Below are 17,531 nucleotides of genomic sequence, written 5' to 3' on the forward strand. Positions count from 1 at the left end.
GTTTTGTGTTTGTCAAGTCCTAGGTACGTCTTAAGCCAAGGAGAACTAGTCTGTGGTTTCTTCTTCAGCCACTCACATCCATCTGAGAAGGCAACGTGGGGGAGAAGCTGCTTGTTATGGCTGAGCAAGCAGCGCACATCACAGGCTGGTTATACGTGAACTTTGCTAACACTGATCATCTTAGATCTTTTGTCAGCATCCAGGGTGAGTGATAGAAAGCGAAGTGTGTCTCTTTCAGTACCTTCTACCTCTGTGGGAGTTGGGTTGTACGCTTCCATAACCCAAGACAACCAAATGCATCGATTTCTTCTAAAGTGCAGAAAAAAGGAGGAGGGTTTCCAGAGCAAGCCTTGAATGCAGGGAAAGTGAATAAAGAAACCAGCTCTGTGGTGGAACTGAGTACTACTGGCAATAATGACCATGCTGTAAAATGGTCGTCCTTGGAGGCAGTTGGTCATATTCAAACCTGATGTTAACAAACATCACGCACACAGACACAAGGACAACAGTAACATCCAACCAACCACCACTGGTAAATGCAATGCTGTTGTGCTTTGGCACTCCACGTTGGGATGCAGAGCGGGTTCTGGGGGCTCTTTGCTGATGTTGAGGAAAGCAGCACTATTTCTCCGCAATTTAGGAAAGCAACAGAAGATTGCACTGCTTGCACACTTGGGAAAGAATCAAGCAGAACTGAACTAGCTGAGGATTTGAGGCCATTGGTCCATCTGGTGGAAAGAGCTGAAAGCAGCTTACTGAGAAGTATTCGAGGAATGGAGACAGTGTGCAGTGGAAGTGTTTCCTGACTTCATTTATTTATGAAGAAAGAAGGTAGAATAGGTGGTTGTTTTCTGAAGTGACAAACGTTGGCTTGCCCTTCATGGCAGAGCAATTCGTGATGTGGAATGGAGGAGGTTTTCTGGATTTCTTGTCATTTTTGAACCTTTCTTTTTGACATCTAGATTCTTGGGGGTGGAAAGTTTGGACAGATAATGCTGGTCTTCATGGTCTCTTCTCCATAAGTAATGTAGAGATGGGTGGCAGTACGTGGCATTGGGACATCTGTCAGCAGCCAGTTGGTGAGCAGGACAAACCCTTGAGTCTTTCTGTCTGTGTGAAGAGAATTTTTAAAGTTTTTTTATAACCAATAGCACAGTTGCAACTGATGGAGTCTATTTCAGAACTGTAGGGAGAAGCAGGAAAAAGTGCATCTCTTTATTTTTCCAGCTCTTCAAATTTACTGAGTATCCATTTTTTTTTCTGGAGGGAACCAAGAATCTGAATCTTTGTTGAGGCCGTGGCCTTCATGCAGTCTGAGATGCGTAAGGCACATCGTCGTAAAGGGTGAACTCGTTTCAGGAAGAGCTCATCTGTGGCTATGGGAAAGGTGAAGGGAAACATCACGTTATCGGACTGTGCCAGCACGTGCTTGGGGCATGGAGGAGCAGGGCTGGGTGCTTCTTACTGGGCAGCACTGGGGCAGAAACATCAACCTCTGCATCCGCTGCTGTGCAGGCAGCCAGCCTTCTTCTGTGATTTATCCTCCTTTGTAAATTTGTGGAGAGCAGCCAAATGGATGGACCGCGTTACGCCATTTTGTGCCTTTGGAAAGGCAGCGCTCGTGATGTAGATTGAAATGGCAAAACCCTTACAGGTCAGTCATGGAAATGCCAGTGATTTTCTTGTGTTTTCACTTTTTTTGTTATTTGCTGTTGGCTGCAGTGCTTTGCACCTTCCCAATGCTTTGTGGAATTTGTTTAATGAAGCGAGGTTCAGAAGTCTGGCTGGGGTTGGGCTCCTGCTGCTTAACCTGAGCACTGGCCTTTGCATCTGTACGTCCTGGAGAAGCAGCAGTCCCCAGGGATGTGGAGCAGATGTTGGTTGCCAGTAAATGGGGAAAAATTGGTGATAACAACGAGGCATTTTATTTAGCACACCGAGCTTGGGAGGAGGAGGCATTTTATCATGAATTCGAAATGCTGAAGGTTTAGGATGATGCATCTGGCTGAGTTTTGGGGAAATTAGATAAGAATGGGGTAGTCTGATTGCGTTAGTTGCCAGATAGCGAAAGCAGCAACTAAAATCTTCTTTAAAAACAAAGTGACTCTAAAGTGGGTGCTGAAAAGTGAAGATTGTTAACAAGAGGAGGCGAATGGAGTTCAGAAGTTATCGATTTTTGCACGAGGAATTCTAGAATATTCTTCAGGGGTAGGGCACATAGTTATTATATTAAAAACTCGGAATGCAAACAGGTGATGGAAGCAATATGTAAGACAATGCCCGGTGGGTAGAGCTTGTGAGGCTTTAGCATCTGTACCCAATTATTTAGCTCCTCTGGATTTTTCTTTTTTCTTTTTTTTTTTTTTTGCTGCAGCACACATTTCCCACTCTGAACTAATAGTACATAATAATAAAACCTTGGGCGTTTGCCAGCACAAACAGGGCTCTGGCTAACTTCTGGAGTGTTGGTGGAAGTAGAGAAGCAATGCAGCTGTTGGGTTGGGTACGTGCCAGCTGAGGATCTATTTCCCAGACCAAAAAAAAAAAAAAAAAAGCAAAAACCCTCAGATCAGAGTGAAGTAACAATCAGATATTTTGCATCTTCTTGTTTCGTGCTGCTTTTTCTTCAGCATCTGCGGCTGCTCTGTGTTGCGAGTCTGGGGTTTGTAAGCAGGCATGGTGCTTTGCGCATGGTAGCTACTTGAAAGTGAGTGACTGCAGAAGAAATACAATGTTTTTGCTTTAGATATTTCCTGAGTACTTCAGGAGATGGGGGCTGGTGCGAGAGTACTGCGTAGCGTGGCGTTGTTTCCCTGTGAGGTCAGCGGGAGGGACCACAAAGCTCTCCAACCCAACGCTGTCATTTTTTTCTCTCGTTGCAAAGCGTTTTCCATTCCCTAGGTGCACAAAGCCAGCAAAACCTCGGTGCGCACATGACGCGGTGCTTGCAGTGCCAGAAGGCTCTGTAACAAAGCCCCAGTAACGATGGTTAGACATTTTGAAACTGCAATAGTCGCTGTTGTGCTGTGTGTGCCTGCTCTCCTCAGGGCGTTCGGAGCTCGGCAGTGGCCCCGAGAGGAGTACCTCTGGCTCCAGGCACCTGTCAGAGCCCTGCTTTTGGTCTGCTGCCTTTTGCAGTTATTTATTATGCTTTCCTTGCACTGTTTGTAAGTAGTGGTACTGCCTTAAGGTTTTGGGGAAGTGTGTAGTGGTCCCACCAGAGCAGCAGACACGGTGTGGGTGTTAGGGGACTGCCAGCCCTTTGCACAGGGCGCCTGGTGCACAAGTGTGCAAGGCAGAGCTCTGACAGCCACCTGTCACCAGCAACCCGGAAGGATTCGTTGCTGCGTCGTAGGAAATGATAAATGTCTCTGCCCGACATGAAACAACATATAGGGACCATCTCTGCCCTCCTCAAAAAGGCAAACAAAACAAAACCCTTATCTGAAGCTGAAACATCAAAGAACCGAAATAATGACACAAGCTATTTAAGATACAACTTTTCTGGGCCGTTACTCCACATCCATCATCTTATTATTTCCCAGGGTTTTAAATTCTGGCCTCTGTGCTTTTTCCTCCCAGGATACATCTCAAATTGTTTGGTCACAAATGCCCCGAATAACAAATTGACTTAATTTAGATGGCATTAAGGCTCTTTAACCCATTTCAAAGGGCAGGGATGCACTGGAGACCTCCAGGCATGCATTTCAATTAAGGCAATAAGGATATATATTTCTTTTCCTTGCCTGAAAACGCCCGACAATTTTATCTATGCATCAGATAAAAGTTGAAGGGGAAAGGTTTCTGTTAGTCTTGTCGGGAGTTGGCCAGAAAAATGTGAAGAATGTAGAAAGGAATTAACAGCTGGTGTCCATTTAAAACTTCAGAGAGGGCAAACAGAGACAGAACACTTGGCTTTACCTGCCATCTTCCTCTGGTTTGTGCCCGTGTGCTCCTCGAAGGTCAGCCGAGAAGTGAAGTGCGCTGTGTGCATGTGGTGGCCTTAATTCTTCTGCCCGGGGATGTAAGAGGGAGTGAGGTGCTTTGTTTCCCCCCTTTGGGAACCAGCACTTGAGCCACGTGTGGTTAAGTCCAGTGAGAAATATTGTTGGCCTGGGAGGGAACTGTGCCTTCCACTATATAACCTAGTGCTCAACTTGTGGGGCTACTGACGCTTTTCCTTTTTACTGGAGAAGGATCATTCAGCAAATAGCTTTCAGCAGCGTTTCTGCTTTTGCATAGTCAAACTCATACATGTGCACAGAGGACCTCGACTCAAAGGCTGGGGGGGAGATGATTGCAGAGCTTTGAAATGAAGCCCTGTGCTCAATGCTGCGACAGCTGCAGGCTCCGGGCTGTGCTGGCTGGGTTCTGTGCACAGCAGCATGCTGCCTCTGGTGAGGAGATAACAGTCAGCCAGGCCTGCTCCCTCTCTGGCCAAACCTGAGGGCACCTGTCATCCCAGTGCCATGCTGGAGAAAACTCTGTTTTTTCAAAATCTGACTGGTTTGGTCTTACAAAGTGTTGGCATCCCAGGAGCAACACTGAGTGCTGTCTGTCATAATCTCACCCACATAAAAATCATCCCATTTCCTCAGTAATTCTGAGTAATTTACTGAGTAATTTACTTTCACTAGAAAATGAGAAGCTGTGACCCACGTGGTCCTGTAACAGGCTCCAGTGCTGCGCTGGCCCTGGCCAGTGAGAGGCAAAGCTTTGTGTGACCTTGACTGTGACTTGGGTTTCAACATCTGAAGGAAACACTCTTTCTGGAGCTGCCTTTGAGCCTCCTCTGGGACCACCGTGCTGCCTGAAACTAGATTCTTTACTAGGCCAGTCCTTCATCCAGCCCCTGGGGTGATGAACAAAGCTTCATCTTTGGTTAAAGCAGAGCCAGCAGAACTAGGGAGGTCATGGGAGTGGGACCAAGTGCCAGGAGGTGGCCAGGCAGAAGTCACCATGGGACACCACCAGCTGCACTGTGATGATGCCAAGTCTCCTTTTTATAAGAGACTCAGGGTACTGGGCTGGGGTTGTCCTTTCATAAGTTGCTGCTGGAGCTTAGCGTGCTGCTGAAACCAGCTCTTATTCTAACTGCACTGCATGTTGTTGCCCTATGAAAAGCATTAGCAAATCTTTCCTGTCTCAGAATCTGTTTTTTGTTGTTGCTATTTGTTTGTTTGGTTTCTGCTAATTCAAAACCTGCTTACTGTGGAGCAGGTTATTTCTTCCAGGCTGGCCCTTTAAATTGCTTCCATGCTCTGCCTGCCCGGCTGTGAAATATCTCAAATAAACAAAGCCCAGAACAAAAGCCCACACAACAAAACATCCTCTTCTCCCTGGGCGTCTCCCTGGGTGCGGTTTCCCAGCTCTGCAGTTGGGAGACAGAGCCAGAAGAGCTCCATCTCATTCTTCCTGTCCTGGAAGCTGTCAGCAGCAGTCCGTCCCCTGCCCAGCCTCTCCTGGGAAGCAGAAGGCAGTTTGGATTTCTCCCCTTGGCTGAGAGCGATGGAGCCTTTCCCTGCCCTAAGATGAATGGCTCCAACCCAGGGGGCTTGTCTAGGTGTACAACAGCATATCCTGAGGTTGCTGCCCATTTTTGTGTCCTTCCATTTATGTGTTCAGCCTCCTGTGGCCAGGTGGGTGTCGCATCCTCCCTGGGGGACGCAAGCAGGCAGCGATCCCAGGATTCCTACACATCTATGGGTTGATCATACAATGCTTGTGCTGAGCTGTGTGTTATGCCCTACTGCTCCCTGGGCATACATCCAAATCTAGAGCACCGTAGTCTGGTGCTAATTTTTGGTTTTTTTTTCCAGCTTGATGGAATCATTATACCGCATCATATTCGCATTTCATTCTTGTTCCTGAGACAATGTCTCAGGGCTTAAGGTGCTATTTTGATCAAAAAACAGTTTTTTGCTGTCCTCCTTTTTTGTTCCATGCATCTTAGCTACAGAATATTCCAGTAGCTGGGCAGCAGCACTGGAAAATCACATTTTACCTTCTCTGTACAGGCACTCCTGGGTCTGCACTCCTGACCTACAGTCACCAAGTCAGCTATGCACATTTATTAACTGTCAAAGAAGTTGGAAGATATATCAGTAACAGAGTTAGGATGGGTGGGGTGGAGAACTGGAGAGGAAGAATAGAAGTGCGAGAGAGCCAGCAGTTGGCAGGCTGAATCCTCAGGGCTGTTTACTTGGCAGCCCTCCCCCTGTAAGGAGGTCAGAGCCATCTCAGGTTGCAGAAAGAGGAATTTGCTCACGGATGTCATCGCGCTGATTGCTGCAGCCAGCTTCTGGTTAGCTCTTGCGTTCACACGTTCCGAAGGTAGGCTCGGTTGTCCTCTCATTGCAGACTTCTCTTATTACCAATTAATGTAATTCCTAGGCATTGCTTCTACATCGCACCCTCTTGGTAGGAGCAAGAGATGAAGCAGAAACTTCCAATTCCGGCTTTATGTTTTGGTCACATTGAACAACATCTCCAGTCCTTCTCCCCTGCCCAGAAATTTGACTGTTGCTGTCCTTAGGTTAAGATGCAAAGTTGTAACTGGTGGGCTCAGGTATTCAATCACCATTATTTGATCAAGTGACCTGACTTGATTTCCCTAAGACTGTTTCCCTTTGGATTACAGGCTAGCCAGACCCTTGAGCTGCGCTGTTGCCATGATGCCCACCAGCAGCCTGGGTGGCTGGACACCACCTGGCACTGCCACTTTGCTGGAGCACTGGATCTGGAGAGCAGTCAAAACAAACAGTGATGTAGCTGAGGGCATTCAGGTTGCCTGGAGCTGCCTGCCAAGTTAGGGTCACGGCTGGAGTCAAAATGTGAAGGTTTATCCACTGTTCTCCATTCACAGACGGTGATGCCTTCGTCCAAAGAAGAACCACCACAAGTCTGACAGGCTTCAGGAAGTGAGAGCGTCATCTTTTGTGTGTGGGCTTTTTTATTTAATTTAATTTTACTTTTTCTGACACAGAAGTGTCTTCCAAAGGTCAGGGCTCTGTTTCTTGTAAGCTCTGAGTCATGGGAGGGTAGAGACCAGAAAATGGGAGACTCTTTTCTGAGGGCAACAGTTTTTTCAATGGAACTCTAGTCTGGGTAAACAGTTGAAAAATACTAAACAGAACTCTGTTCAGTTCCAGCGAAGAAAAAGGTAAATATCACCATAGCCAGTTGTCCTATATATTCACATTCTTTTGGTGAAGGTCAACCCACAGATCGCTCTAAAACATGCTGAATATTGTCCTTTAAAGTCTGTGACTTTGTAGCTTAGTGAGTAGAAGGAAGTTTCTTTGGAAGATTCTTAACAGTGTTGCAACATGTCAGCTTTTATTTCTGCCAAATGGTGAGGCAAGATGTTCTGGGCACCCTCCACCAGATTTAAGATCCAGCAGAGTCATGCATGAATACTTTCTACTGTGTTGTTCAGAGATGCTTGAAAAATGCACCTTTGCTCTGCTTCATGATGAGGATGAGGGTCCTTGATGATGAGGAGGAGGATGGAGAAGGGCTAAATGCAGAGGCTTTTAACAAAATCACAAGGCTGTTCAAAATCTGAATGCTCCTTTGAAATAAGGTCCCATCTCTGTGCCATGTCTCTGTAAGGATTTCCAACCAGGAATTCATAAATATGGAGACACAGATTTCAGCGTATATTTTTGCCTTCTTGCCCCCTCCATTGTCATTATGAAACAACTGAATTATGCTTAAGCTGAAGTGTGTACCAGAATAAACATCTTGACAGTTAGAGACTATGTAGTAAAGGGCTTTCTTGTAGTTCCAGAAGGGACCGAGCTGAGCTGGAGCCTTTCTGACTTCAACCTCCATTGATTTCATCTAGTTGACTGCATTCTCCTTACAAACACGAGCATGGTATATATAATGAACGTGTCATTGATCCAGGCTGCTCCCTTTAACGCTGTTAACTGACTGCCGTCAGTAGGCTTAACTGTGTGAGCTGTACCAGTGGCAGCTGCTGGCCTGCTGACAATCATGTGGGGATGCCAGCTGAGAGTTACCAGTAACCCCACAGGTCAGTGCCCACAGGTGCACAAACACATGCTGCTTGTGCTGTACAGCCCTCACAGCCCCGAGGAACCATTCCAGTCACCATACAGAATACAGTCCCTATTTCTGCTATTCGTTGTTCACGTCTCAGTTTCAAAGGGACCAGCTGTATCTGCTTTTGGACTGTCAACCACCAGAGCATGTCTGCAAAGTTAGGCTAACCAATTTGGCAGATTTGTTTAAGATGTGTAAGCTCGACTTGGATTTTATTTCATGGGAGTATTTTCATTGAGCCTAGGTTTTTTAAAAGGTACCTTCTGAGTGGATGGTGTCTGGCCAGCTTATCTTACACAGCAGTACACTATTTTCTCAAAACAGAGGTGAGAGGCTACTGCCTGGGATAGCCAAGATGACCAACAATAGGTGCAGGAATGGAGGAGTGAAAGAAACTGTAGTGAGTGGATCCCCCAGGATTTTTTTCCAGCTAAGTCATTTGCATGGAAGAAGGGTGCTCCCAGATATTTGATAACAGGCTGCTTTTGACCTGTTTAGGAAACATTCTGAAGATGCTGAAAGTGATTTTTAAAGAAGGAGGTGTTGGTTTAGGACTGCACAGGTTGAAATCTGGGGATTTCTTTTTTGACTTCATTACAAGCAGGCAGTAGGATGGCAGTTCTAGAAAGTGCCCCGTTGATATTTTGTAAGTCAGAGTTTTGGATGTTGAGTTGCGTTCCTTTTGGCCACATTGTGTGTTAAGTTGGTTTCTCAGATGGAGTGATGCTATGTGTAACCCATAGGCATCACCTGAGCAGCCATGGGCTGGCCCTAGCTAAACTGCATACCCTGTTACAGAATGACTCAATGGCATTTGGCTGTGGCTGGATTCGTAGTGGCAGTGTTCAAGGAAAACAGTAAGTCCATGAAATAAAGGCAGAGCACTCTGTGTTTTGCTTGAAAACTGGCTAATGATGTTGCATTCTTTAGGCCTTGGAGTAGCATTCACATTATGTGGAGTTCTATTGACACGATCCTGATAGAAGTTAGGTGCCTCCATGTGTAACTTGATGCAAACTACCATCCTGTGCATGTATCTGTACATTTTCCTTTCAGCAGAGGTGAAAGATGGCTGGATACAAGTGTGCTGGTTATCAGAGCCTTCCCTGCTGCCTGCCCCAGCAGCCTGACAAGCTGTTCTACTTCTGCATTCCTCAGGTGATGAGGGGAAGAGGAAGGGCAGGCCCAAAAGGATTTGGTTCTCACCCCACCCTTATGTTCTATGTGTGGTAATGCTCTCTATGGCCTGATTTTGCACTCCTCTTTACTAACTGCTTTCAAAAATCTGTCTCTCTCTACCTGAAAGGCCTCAGTTTTCTATCAGTTAATAATTCTAGAGTCTTCAGGAAAAACTGTTGACATCCAGCTTTGCTGGGTAGTAGATAAGGATCTGGGTGAAGTTGTGTAGACTAGAACGTGGAGAGAATCAGACTAGAAAACTGCAGTGGTTTGGTTTGTGCCTGAATTGAAAGTTGTCAAATACACATTTGGTTTTGGTCTATCAAATAAGTTTTGTTCCATGCTGGGCTGTGAGTGCTACATTTGCTGAAGCATTTGACATCTTTGTTCTGTGTGCTATACGTATCGATCACAGGTGCCACTGAAAACACCAGGGCTTCTGGTACACAGTAAACTGTAGTTTTGTTTACAGAGAGCAGTGTGAGCACCTCTTGAAGTGATTTTGATGCCTAAGTGATGAGTCCCAGTCTCCCAGCTAGAATGTTGCATCCTGGGGACTTCAGAGGAAAACTGAGAGCATGCAAAACTCCAAGCTCCCATCTGCTGGCTTTCAGATGACGGGTTATTTGAGATGTGGGAAGTCGACCTCACAGTGTGAAGGACAGGCTGCGTGATTTTAATGACCTTTTCCTCCTTTTCCAACCTGCATTGACAGCAGAGTCTTCAGTCTTGCTTTGTTTGTGCATTCCTGAAGTGTCTGTGCCCTACACACTGATTGTGGCATTTGACTCCCCAGTAGCACAGCCTGTCCACCCTTTTCCTGTGACCTTTCAAGGGACTTTCAGCTCTCAGCCCCCGCATCCCAGAGCACGCGGGCCAGAGGAGTCTGCACCAGTGAGAGGGTTGACTCGTAGCAAACAGGAAGGCAGAGACATAATTTGTGAAGAGCTTTTAGGCCGGAAAATGCAGAAACACTGTGATTCTGTAAAAAATAAAAAATAAAAAATAAAAAAAAAAGATGAGATCAGGATCCAGACTTTGCATGTGAGAGAGGATGTTGCAGGTCAGGGGAATTAAAGCCTTACCATAGTAGTGCCTTTATTGTTTTACAGCTGGATTAGCAGTTGAAACAAGAAGCCCAAATGTCAGCAGTTGTGTTGTTAAACCACACTGTGAGGATGAGGTCTCTCTCCCTCGTGTACCGCAGCTCACGTAACACCAAGCAGTTGTCTCAGGGCTGAGTGTGAGGACGGGATGGGAGGCAGCTCCTTCAGGTGTCAGGTTAAGGAACGAGTGGAATGGAGGCATGTGCTTTCCAGTCTTGCTGAAGTTTACGTTGAAAACCCTTCCAGTTCCATTGTTCGGTAAAGTTCTGGTTTCTGTTTTCTTTAATACTCGCAGGATTTGCGCCGTGGGGGTGTTTGGACTTGAATGCAATTCTGCACTCAGATAGGAGCTTCTCCTAATGTGTCCCTGCTGACTTGAGTAGTCCAGTTCTGTGGAAGTTAGTAATCTCACCCTGATGAGGAGACAAGATGTATCTGGATTCTGGAAACTTGGAAGGATTTCCAGATCTTCTAGTTCAAATATGAGATTCAAAATGACACGTTAGAAATATTTGCTGTCTATTGAGCTGCTGTTAGGAGAAAGCTGAGTATTACTCAGAATGAACATGAAGTCTAGTTACTTCTTAACTAGATTTTCTTCCTTTTTATAATAATAATAATAGGTACTCCGAGTGAATTTGTTGCTTAAGAGATGGATTAATTGCCCTGGTGTGAGTCAGCAATGGGAGAAAAGCAGTACAGGCTGGAGCTGGAAGCATCTGGAGGTGGAAGACCTGTAAAAGGGGTAATCAAATTAATTTCTGTGCTTGTCCAGCCTTAGTTTTCAAAATGTCCTACCAGAAAGGAGGCAGCTGGTGATGTTGATGTCTTTAGTTTACATACCTGGTATATAGGAAATGGGGATAAACCACTGTCATTTTTTACAGCAGTTGCTCTCATAGCCCCACGTAGCCTGGTAACCCCAAGATGCAAGTGTCTGTGTCCCCTTGTCAGCCCTTTCAGCCATTCAGTTGCAGTGCAGTTTGCCTTAACTGTCAGGGAAACTGCGATAGGTTGAACTGTGAGTTAGCCAAGGGATACACTACTTACATAAGTAATGAGAGCATTTGGGATCGCTGTTCAAAATACGTTTTGTGTAATCATAACATCATAAAACCTCCTGACAATCTGTGAGGTAATAAGGGTAACGTGAAACTAACAGCAGCTTAGAACATTCAACAGGAGAATAGTAACTCTTGAAGGAATAATGTTTACTTTAAAGATAAATGCAACTATTAAGAAGTAATTCCAGATGTGTGGTTATGGCAGAATCTTAGTGATTAGTCTTAGCCCGTATAGAGGATTACAGTTTTGCACTTGAAAGTAGCCAATGAATTTTTTAAAAATGAATTCATTCTTCAGATGGTCTGAATAAAACTATTTTGTATTATCTGAGAAACAAACAGAGCAGAATCTACTTTATTTATGAAAATAAATACAGGAGGTCTGACCCTTGGCTATTGTCTTTGAAAACTATCTGAGAAAAAGCTTTTCTGGTAGCTGGATCTTTCTTGAAGTCATTTATTCTTTTTTGAAGATAACGCCAAGCCTTGCACGCCCAAATTATGCAATCTATATTAAAGAATGCTTTGAAATGAAATGGTTTCATCTCTGTACTCTCGTAAGATCATCTGGTGTTGTGTCAACTCAGCAGACGCAACAGTGTGTTATAGTTCAACGGTGAAGACAGAAGACTTCAGTTACAAAATCTTTTTGCATCATGACAGGTCTGTGCCGAGTGCTTTGGGGACTGGAGTAATTGCATGCTCCTTATTAGTTCACCTATCCCTGTAATTACCTGCTAAAGTTTCCAAGGCCTTGGTGCATACAATGTGGTCACGTAGGTTTAGGAGGACACGGACAAAGTGGGAAATCCTAGTGCATATTTTCTGCTTTCGTGCTCTGTGTAGAGGCTGTTTAGAGTGTCTATCTGAATTGTAATGAAGTTGGGACCAGCCATTTCTGGAATGCCTGGTTATTTTTTGTCTTTGTATTCTGATGGTGGGTTGGTTTGGAGTCTTCCCTATTAAGACTGCTCAGGATATTGGCAGCTGAAAGTCCTGTTACATTTGATCTCCATAGAAAACACTGTTCCTTTATTAGGTTGGTATTCCAACTTAAAGCCAGGCTGGGATTTTTAAATTACAGAAGTTGTAAGTAAGCTGGAGTGCAGGCTTTCTTCTGTCCACGTGCTTCCAGCCTGCAGTATGTATTCCATAATGATTTCCTACAAGGGTGTTAGTAGGCACTTTTCACATGAGTGGAGAGTGCTGCAGTAAGCTAATGGTAAACAGTGCAGCCCCTCTTGCTTTGTGCTGACTGATCTCTGTTGAGATCATCAGGCAGTGGAAGTGTAACCAAATAAATTAGAGCAGTTCAGTGCAAGTAACACGTCAGGCTTAAAAAACGTATGGATGCATATGAGTAATACATATATATGTTACATGGGCATAACTTTTCACCATATGTCTTTCAAGTGCAGAGCTAGTTTTGTGGTGTCAGATCACATATGAGGTTATTATTAGTGAACCTGGCTCCATCAAGAGCTCCAGAAAAAAGTTTTTCCCTGTAGGGCAGCTACAGACAGTGGCGGTGTTTCCATCTGTCAAATAGGCCATCCGTAACTTAAAAACAGAACTTGGTATTTCAGCTCAGCCCAACTGCAGGAGTTGCAGTTCAGCAGTGTGGAGGTTTCTGCCAGAGCTTGTGTTTGGCTCCTCATGCTGCTCCCTGCGGCACTGGGCCTTGGGCTGGACCACAGCTGCCACAGGACTCCTAAGAGGAACAGTTTTCGGCAGGAACTTAGGGCTGTGGTGGCACGTTATGTCCTTGGCTTTACTTTGGAAGAATGCCTGGTGGTTTATTTCATTTAGAATTCAGTTGTGGTATCTTCCTCTCATCATTGAAGGGCTTTGCTGCAAGGTACTTATTTCTATCAGCGCACTGCATGTCTTCCACACCTCCTTGCTGTGGCTGTTTGTTCAGTTGGCATCTGAGAGAAGAGAGCTAGTGGAAACAGATATTACTTTTAATATAACAGTTTTACAGGGCCAGCACAAAAATGCAAGTTTTCTAACCCTGTAGGTGTGGGTAACAGGCCCGTTTCGTTGCTCAGTTTACCTTTATTAAGTTGGAAGGTAGACCTAAAGGCCACGTGGTCCAATTCCCCTGCACTGAGCAGGGACATCCACAGCTCTACCAGTGCTCAGAGCCCTGTCTGGCCTGACCTTGGCTGTCTGCAGGGATGGGGCACCTCCATCTCTTTGGGCAGCCTGTGCCACTGACTTTACTTGTGCCGGTGCCTTATTGTCAAAAACTTCTTCCTTATGCCCAGTCTAAATCTCCCCTCTTTTAGTTATAAACCGTTTCCCCTTGTCCTATCATGCAAGTCCCTCTAAAGACTCTGTCCCCTTCCTTCTTACAGCCCCTTCAGATACTGAAGGCCACTCTCAGGTCTCCAGGTCCTTCCATTCTCCAGGCTGCCCAGCCCAGCTCTCTCAGCCTGTCAGTGGCCTGCAGCATCTCTACTGAACTAGCACGTGGCTGCTCCCAGTTTTTAGGGCCACTGCTTTTATTTTTGTGGTTTGAGCTGCTGCTTTTTCAGGGCACATCGCCTCCTCCGTCGAGTGATTATGGATGCAGACGGTTGGAAAGGCTGGGCCCGGCGCTACGAAACAGCCTGACTCTGCTCGTTGTTTATAGCAGGGTTACTGCACGGGTTTAATTGGAATTAACCCTGATTTCTGCCTGCGTGCAGGAATCAATGGGAGGCTTTTGTCCAAGCTGGAGGCTGGATCGGGATCAGCGCGCGAGCGCCGTGCAGAAAAACGCCTGGTGCCGGTGGGTCTCATCCCGTCCCCTTTCTCGCTCCATCCCTTTGTTTACGAGCGGCGGCCCAATCCCGTCGCAGCCGTTCAGCCCGCAAAGAGCCCGCGGTCACGGCTGTGCTGGAAGGTGTCGGGCCGGCAGGGGGCAGCACGTCGCCGCCTCCTCGGGCCGCCGCCCCTGGCTCCGCGCCCGCCTCTGCGGGGCCTCCGCAGCGCGCTCGGGCCGCCGCCACCTGCCGCCGCCGGGCGCGTCGGGGAGGGCGGGGCGGGGTGGGGCGGGGGGAAGCGGCGCGGTCCGCCATGGTGATGGCGCTGCGCGGGAAGCGCGAGGCCTGGCTCCGCGCTGAGACGAAAGGTGCGGCGTCGATGCAGCGCCGTGCCGTGACCCGCTGTCTGCGCGGCTACTTTAAACATCGCAGGGGCAACGGCGGGAGTGAGAGCAGAAGGAAATAAACAGCTTAGCGGCCATTTATAGCATCCCTGCTCTTCCCCTAGAGGAGGTGTTAGGCCGTCTTATACCTGCACTGCGGATGAGCACGTGCACATTCCAGTCAGAAAGCGGCGAGAGCGTGCCAGCACGGCCTGCTGCACGGAGCAGCTCGTGTGCGAGCTGTGCTGCTCGGGGGTCTGAGCCTGCTGTGTGTGTGGCGGGCCGGCTGAGGTCGTGCATGCATTGCTAGGAGCAGACACACAGTGCAAGAAACGTTGCTTCAGGTCTGTGTTAAAAGGCTTCTGCTGGTCAAATGCTTATGCAGCTACAGTGACCCGAAAGGAGGCTGTGTGAGGCGGGGTCGGCCTCTACTCCCAGGGGACGGCCATAGGACGAGAGGGGATGGCCTCACGTTGTGCCAGGGGAGGTTCGGGTTGGCTGCTAGGAACAATTCCTTCTGCAGAAGTGATTCTGCACTGACACAGCTGCCCAGGGAGCGGTGGGGTCACCGGGAGGAGTCCCAGAGCCGTGGGGATGTGGCACTGAGGGACATGGGCTGGGGGTTGGATTGGATGATCCCAGAGGTGAGATTTTTTCCACCTTTATGATTCTGTGATTCTTAAGCATTTAGATTTATTATTTTTTTTAATCAGAATTTTCACCGTTTTGTTAAAGTGTTGGGGTTTTCTTTGCACTTCAGGATTTTGTTAGCAGACTTGCTTGTGTGACCATATGCTTCAGCCAACAGTGATGGATCTATAAAAGACAGGCTGCTCTTGGAAATGGCGACTATGAAAGTGTCTTACTGCACCATTCAGTGTATGTTCCACTTCCATTGTGTGGAGTCCAACATGACAGTTTTGCAAATGTCTATGCATAGAATCACAGAATTCTTGAAAGGGTCCCTCAAAAGCCATTTGCTCCAACTCCCCTGCAACGATCAGGGTCACCTACACCTCCATCAGTGCTCAGAGCCCCATCCAGCCTGATTTTGAATGTCTTCAAGGATGGGGCCTGCACAGCATCTCTTCAATCTCTTGAAGTTTTGCTTTTATCAATAAGCAATAAGAACATTACGACTTACTTCCAGCGTATGTTATCTAAATCCATCACACTATTTACTTTTGTTTTCCAGAGGATTTTAAGAAGAATCTGATGCTGAGAATAGATTAAGAGGACTCAGGATGACGACAACAGTAGCGACAGATTACGACAACATTGAAATCCAGCAGCAGTACAGTGATGTCAACAACCGCTGGGATGTCGATGACTGGGACAATGAGAATAGTTCTGCTCGACTGTTTGAGCGCTCTCGCATCAAGGCCCTCGCTGGTAAGTGCTCATCACAGAGGCGAAACTCTGATATACTGTATGCAAGTGGTAGTGCAGGATAGTCTGTCTTCAGTGCTGTGCCCTGTTGGTAAACTAGAGCTGAAATTTTCCTGAGGACAAGTGCAGTTTGACTGAAAGATTTTTGATATTTATTCCTTCCATTGACATCAGTAGGACGTGATGGTCTTACATTGTTTTTGAGGTTGTGCTCATATATGATGTCTCATTGAAAAAAAAATAAAAATACTAGAATCTTGTTTAATCTGTTCCTGAAACTACTCTGCTAGATTTTGCTGGCTGGTAAGTGCAGTATATGTAGTTGGAAGTATAACATTTCCAGTATTCTCTGAAGGTTCACATAGATAGCCAGCTGTTTGATTCTGAATGGGCCCTTCAGAGGTGTTGGTGTTCTTTCAGTCAGACCAGGTGACTGCAGTGATACGACATAATTAACACTGATTTTCTCTGGCAACAAATGACAACAGTGCATACCCTAATATAAGTTTCTGGGTATCAAAATTCCTGATGGATAAGATACCAGTAACTATTCCATCTTCCTATTAACTTCCCAAATAAATTGCTTGAAATGTCAATTCCAACCGATATCATTTAGTTTTTTGGAAGATGTATGTGCTTTTTTTATGTTATAAATAAGCCCTTCTTTGTGTAAGAAATTCCTGGCACTTTTGAAATCTGATTTCACTGTAGTATTATATTTATAATATATTAATTATTAATATTTAGAGTATTTCACTATAGTTATATATTTAGAATTTTGAATTAGTAGCGTAATGCACATTTTATTACTCTCAGATATATACTCTCAGATATCAGATATTAAATGTTTGGGCTGTGTGTTTACATTGTTTTGGTTGCTTGTCTGTGATTGGAAATGACATCAGTTTGCAAGAAAAGAAAACCTGAAGGATAACAAAATTCTGCTTCAAAATATCTCCATTTAGAGATGTTCAGAGCATCGCACCTGTCCTGAAATGGAGGAATGTGGGAGTTGGTGATGGTTGTTATTTAGTAACTGAAGCTGAAGCTATGATTTTTTTCCCCCAAGAAGCAGAGCTTCTGTAGTATGTGCTGTCATCTACTGAGTTACTCTCACGAGCAGAGAAATTAAATTTGAGCGGGTCTGCTTTTCCTTAAAACATCAGACTATTGCGTATTGAGGTTGTACATTAACCAAATTTGTTTATGCAGCAAGGAGATTATGTCATGTCCTCTCAGCTCTGAGGCATTGCCCTGCAAAGCAATTTTTATGCATTCTGTAAATGATTTCCTGACTCTCATGGTAGTGTGCCCACATTCCTGACCTCTGAACAAAATGCCTCGGTGGTGTGTGGGGCATACTGTAAGCATGGAAAGCGGCTCAAAATCTGCTGAGCTTTCCACTGCTGAAATTCTAGTTACAGAGTCTGTTTTAAACTCAACATTTTATAACAAGTTGAAGCAGGTTTATTAAGTTTGCTGTACTGAGACAAAGGTATCATGTGTTTAATCTGTGATTCCAATGAGACTGTCTGAAGCGTGGCGTACCCTTTCTCGTGTTCTTGCCAGCTGTGGGAATGCATTAGATGC

At 45.8% G+C, this 17,531-nt stretch overlaps 1 protein-coding gene across 2 annotated transcripts in view; it reads left to right on the forward strand.

Annotated features, from left to right (window-relative positions):
- SPTBN1 (spectrin beta, non-erythrocytic 1) overlaps positions 1-17,531 on the forward strand; it is a 121,855-nt gene that overhangs the window by 17,182 nt on the left and 87,142 nt on the right. For both annotated transcript variants that reach the window (XM_052679858.1, XM_052679849.1), the window contains exon 2: positions 15,748-15,944. In XM_052679858.1, the coding sequence (XP_052535818.1) occupies positions 15,797-15,944 (148 nt within the window). In that variant the 5' untranslated portion in view covers positions 15,748-15,796. The remainder of the gene's footprint in view (positions 1-15,747; positions 15,945-17,531) is intronic.

This window comes from Tympanuchus pallidicinctus, unplaced genomic scaffold (assembly GCF_026119805.1).
Source record: "Tympanuchus pallidicinctus isolate F22 unplaced genomic scaffold, pur_lepc_1.0 scaffold1, whole genome shotgun sequence".
Classification (NCBI taxonomy): Eukaryota; Metazoa; Chordata; class Aves; order Galliformes; family Phasianidae; genus Tympanuchus; species Tympanuchus pallidicinctus.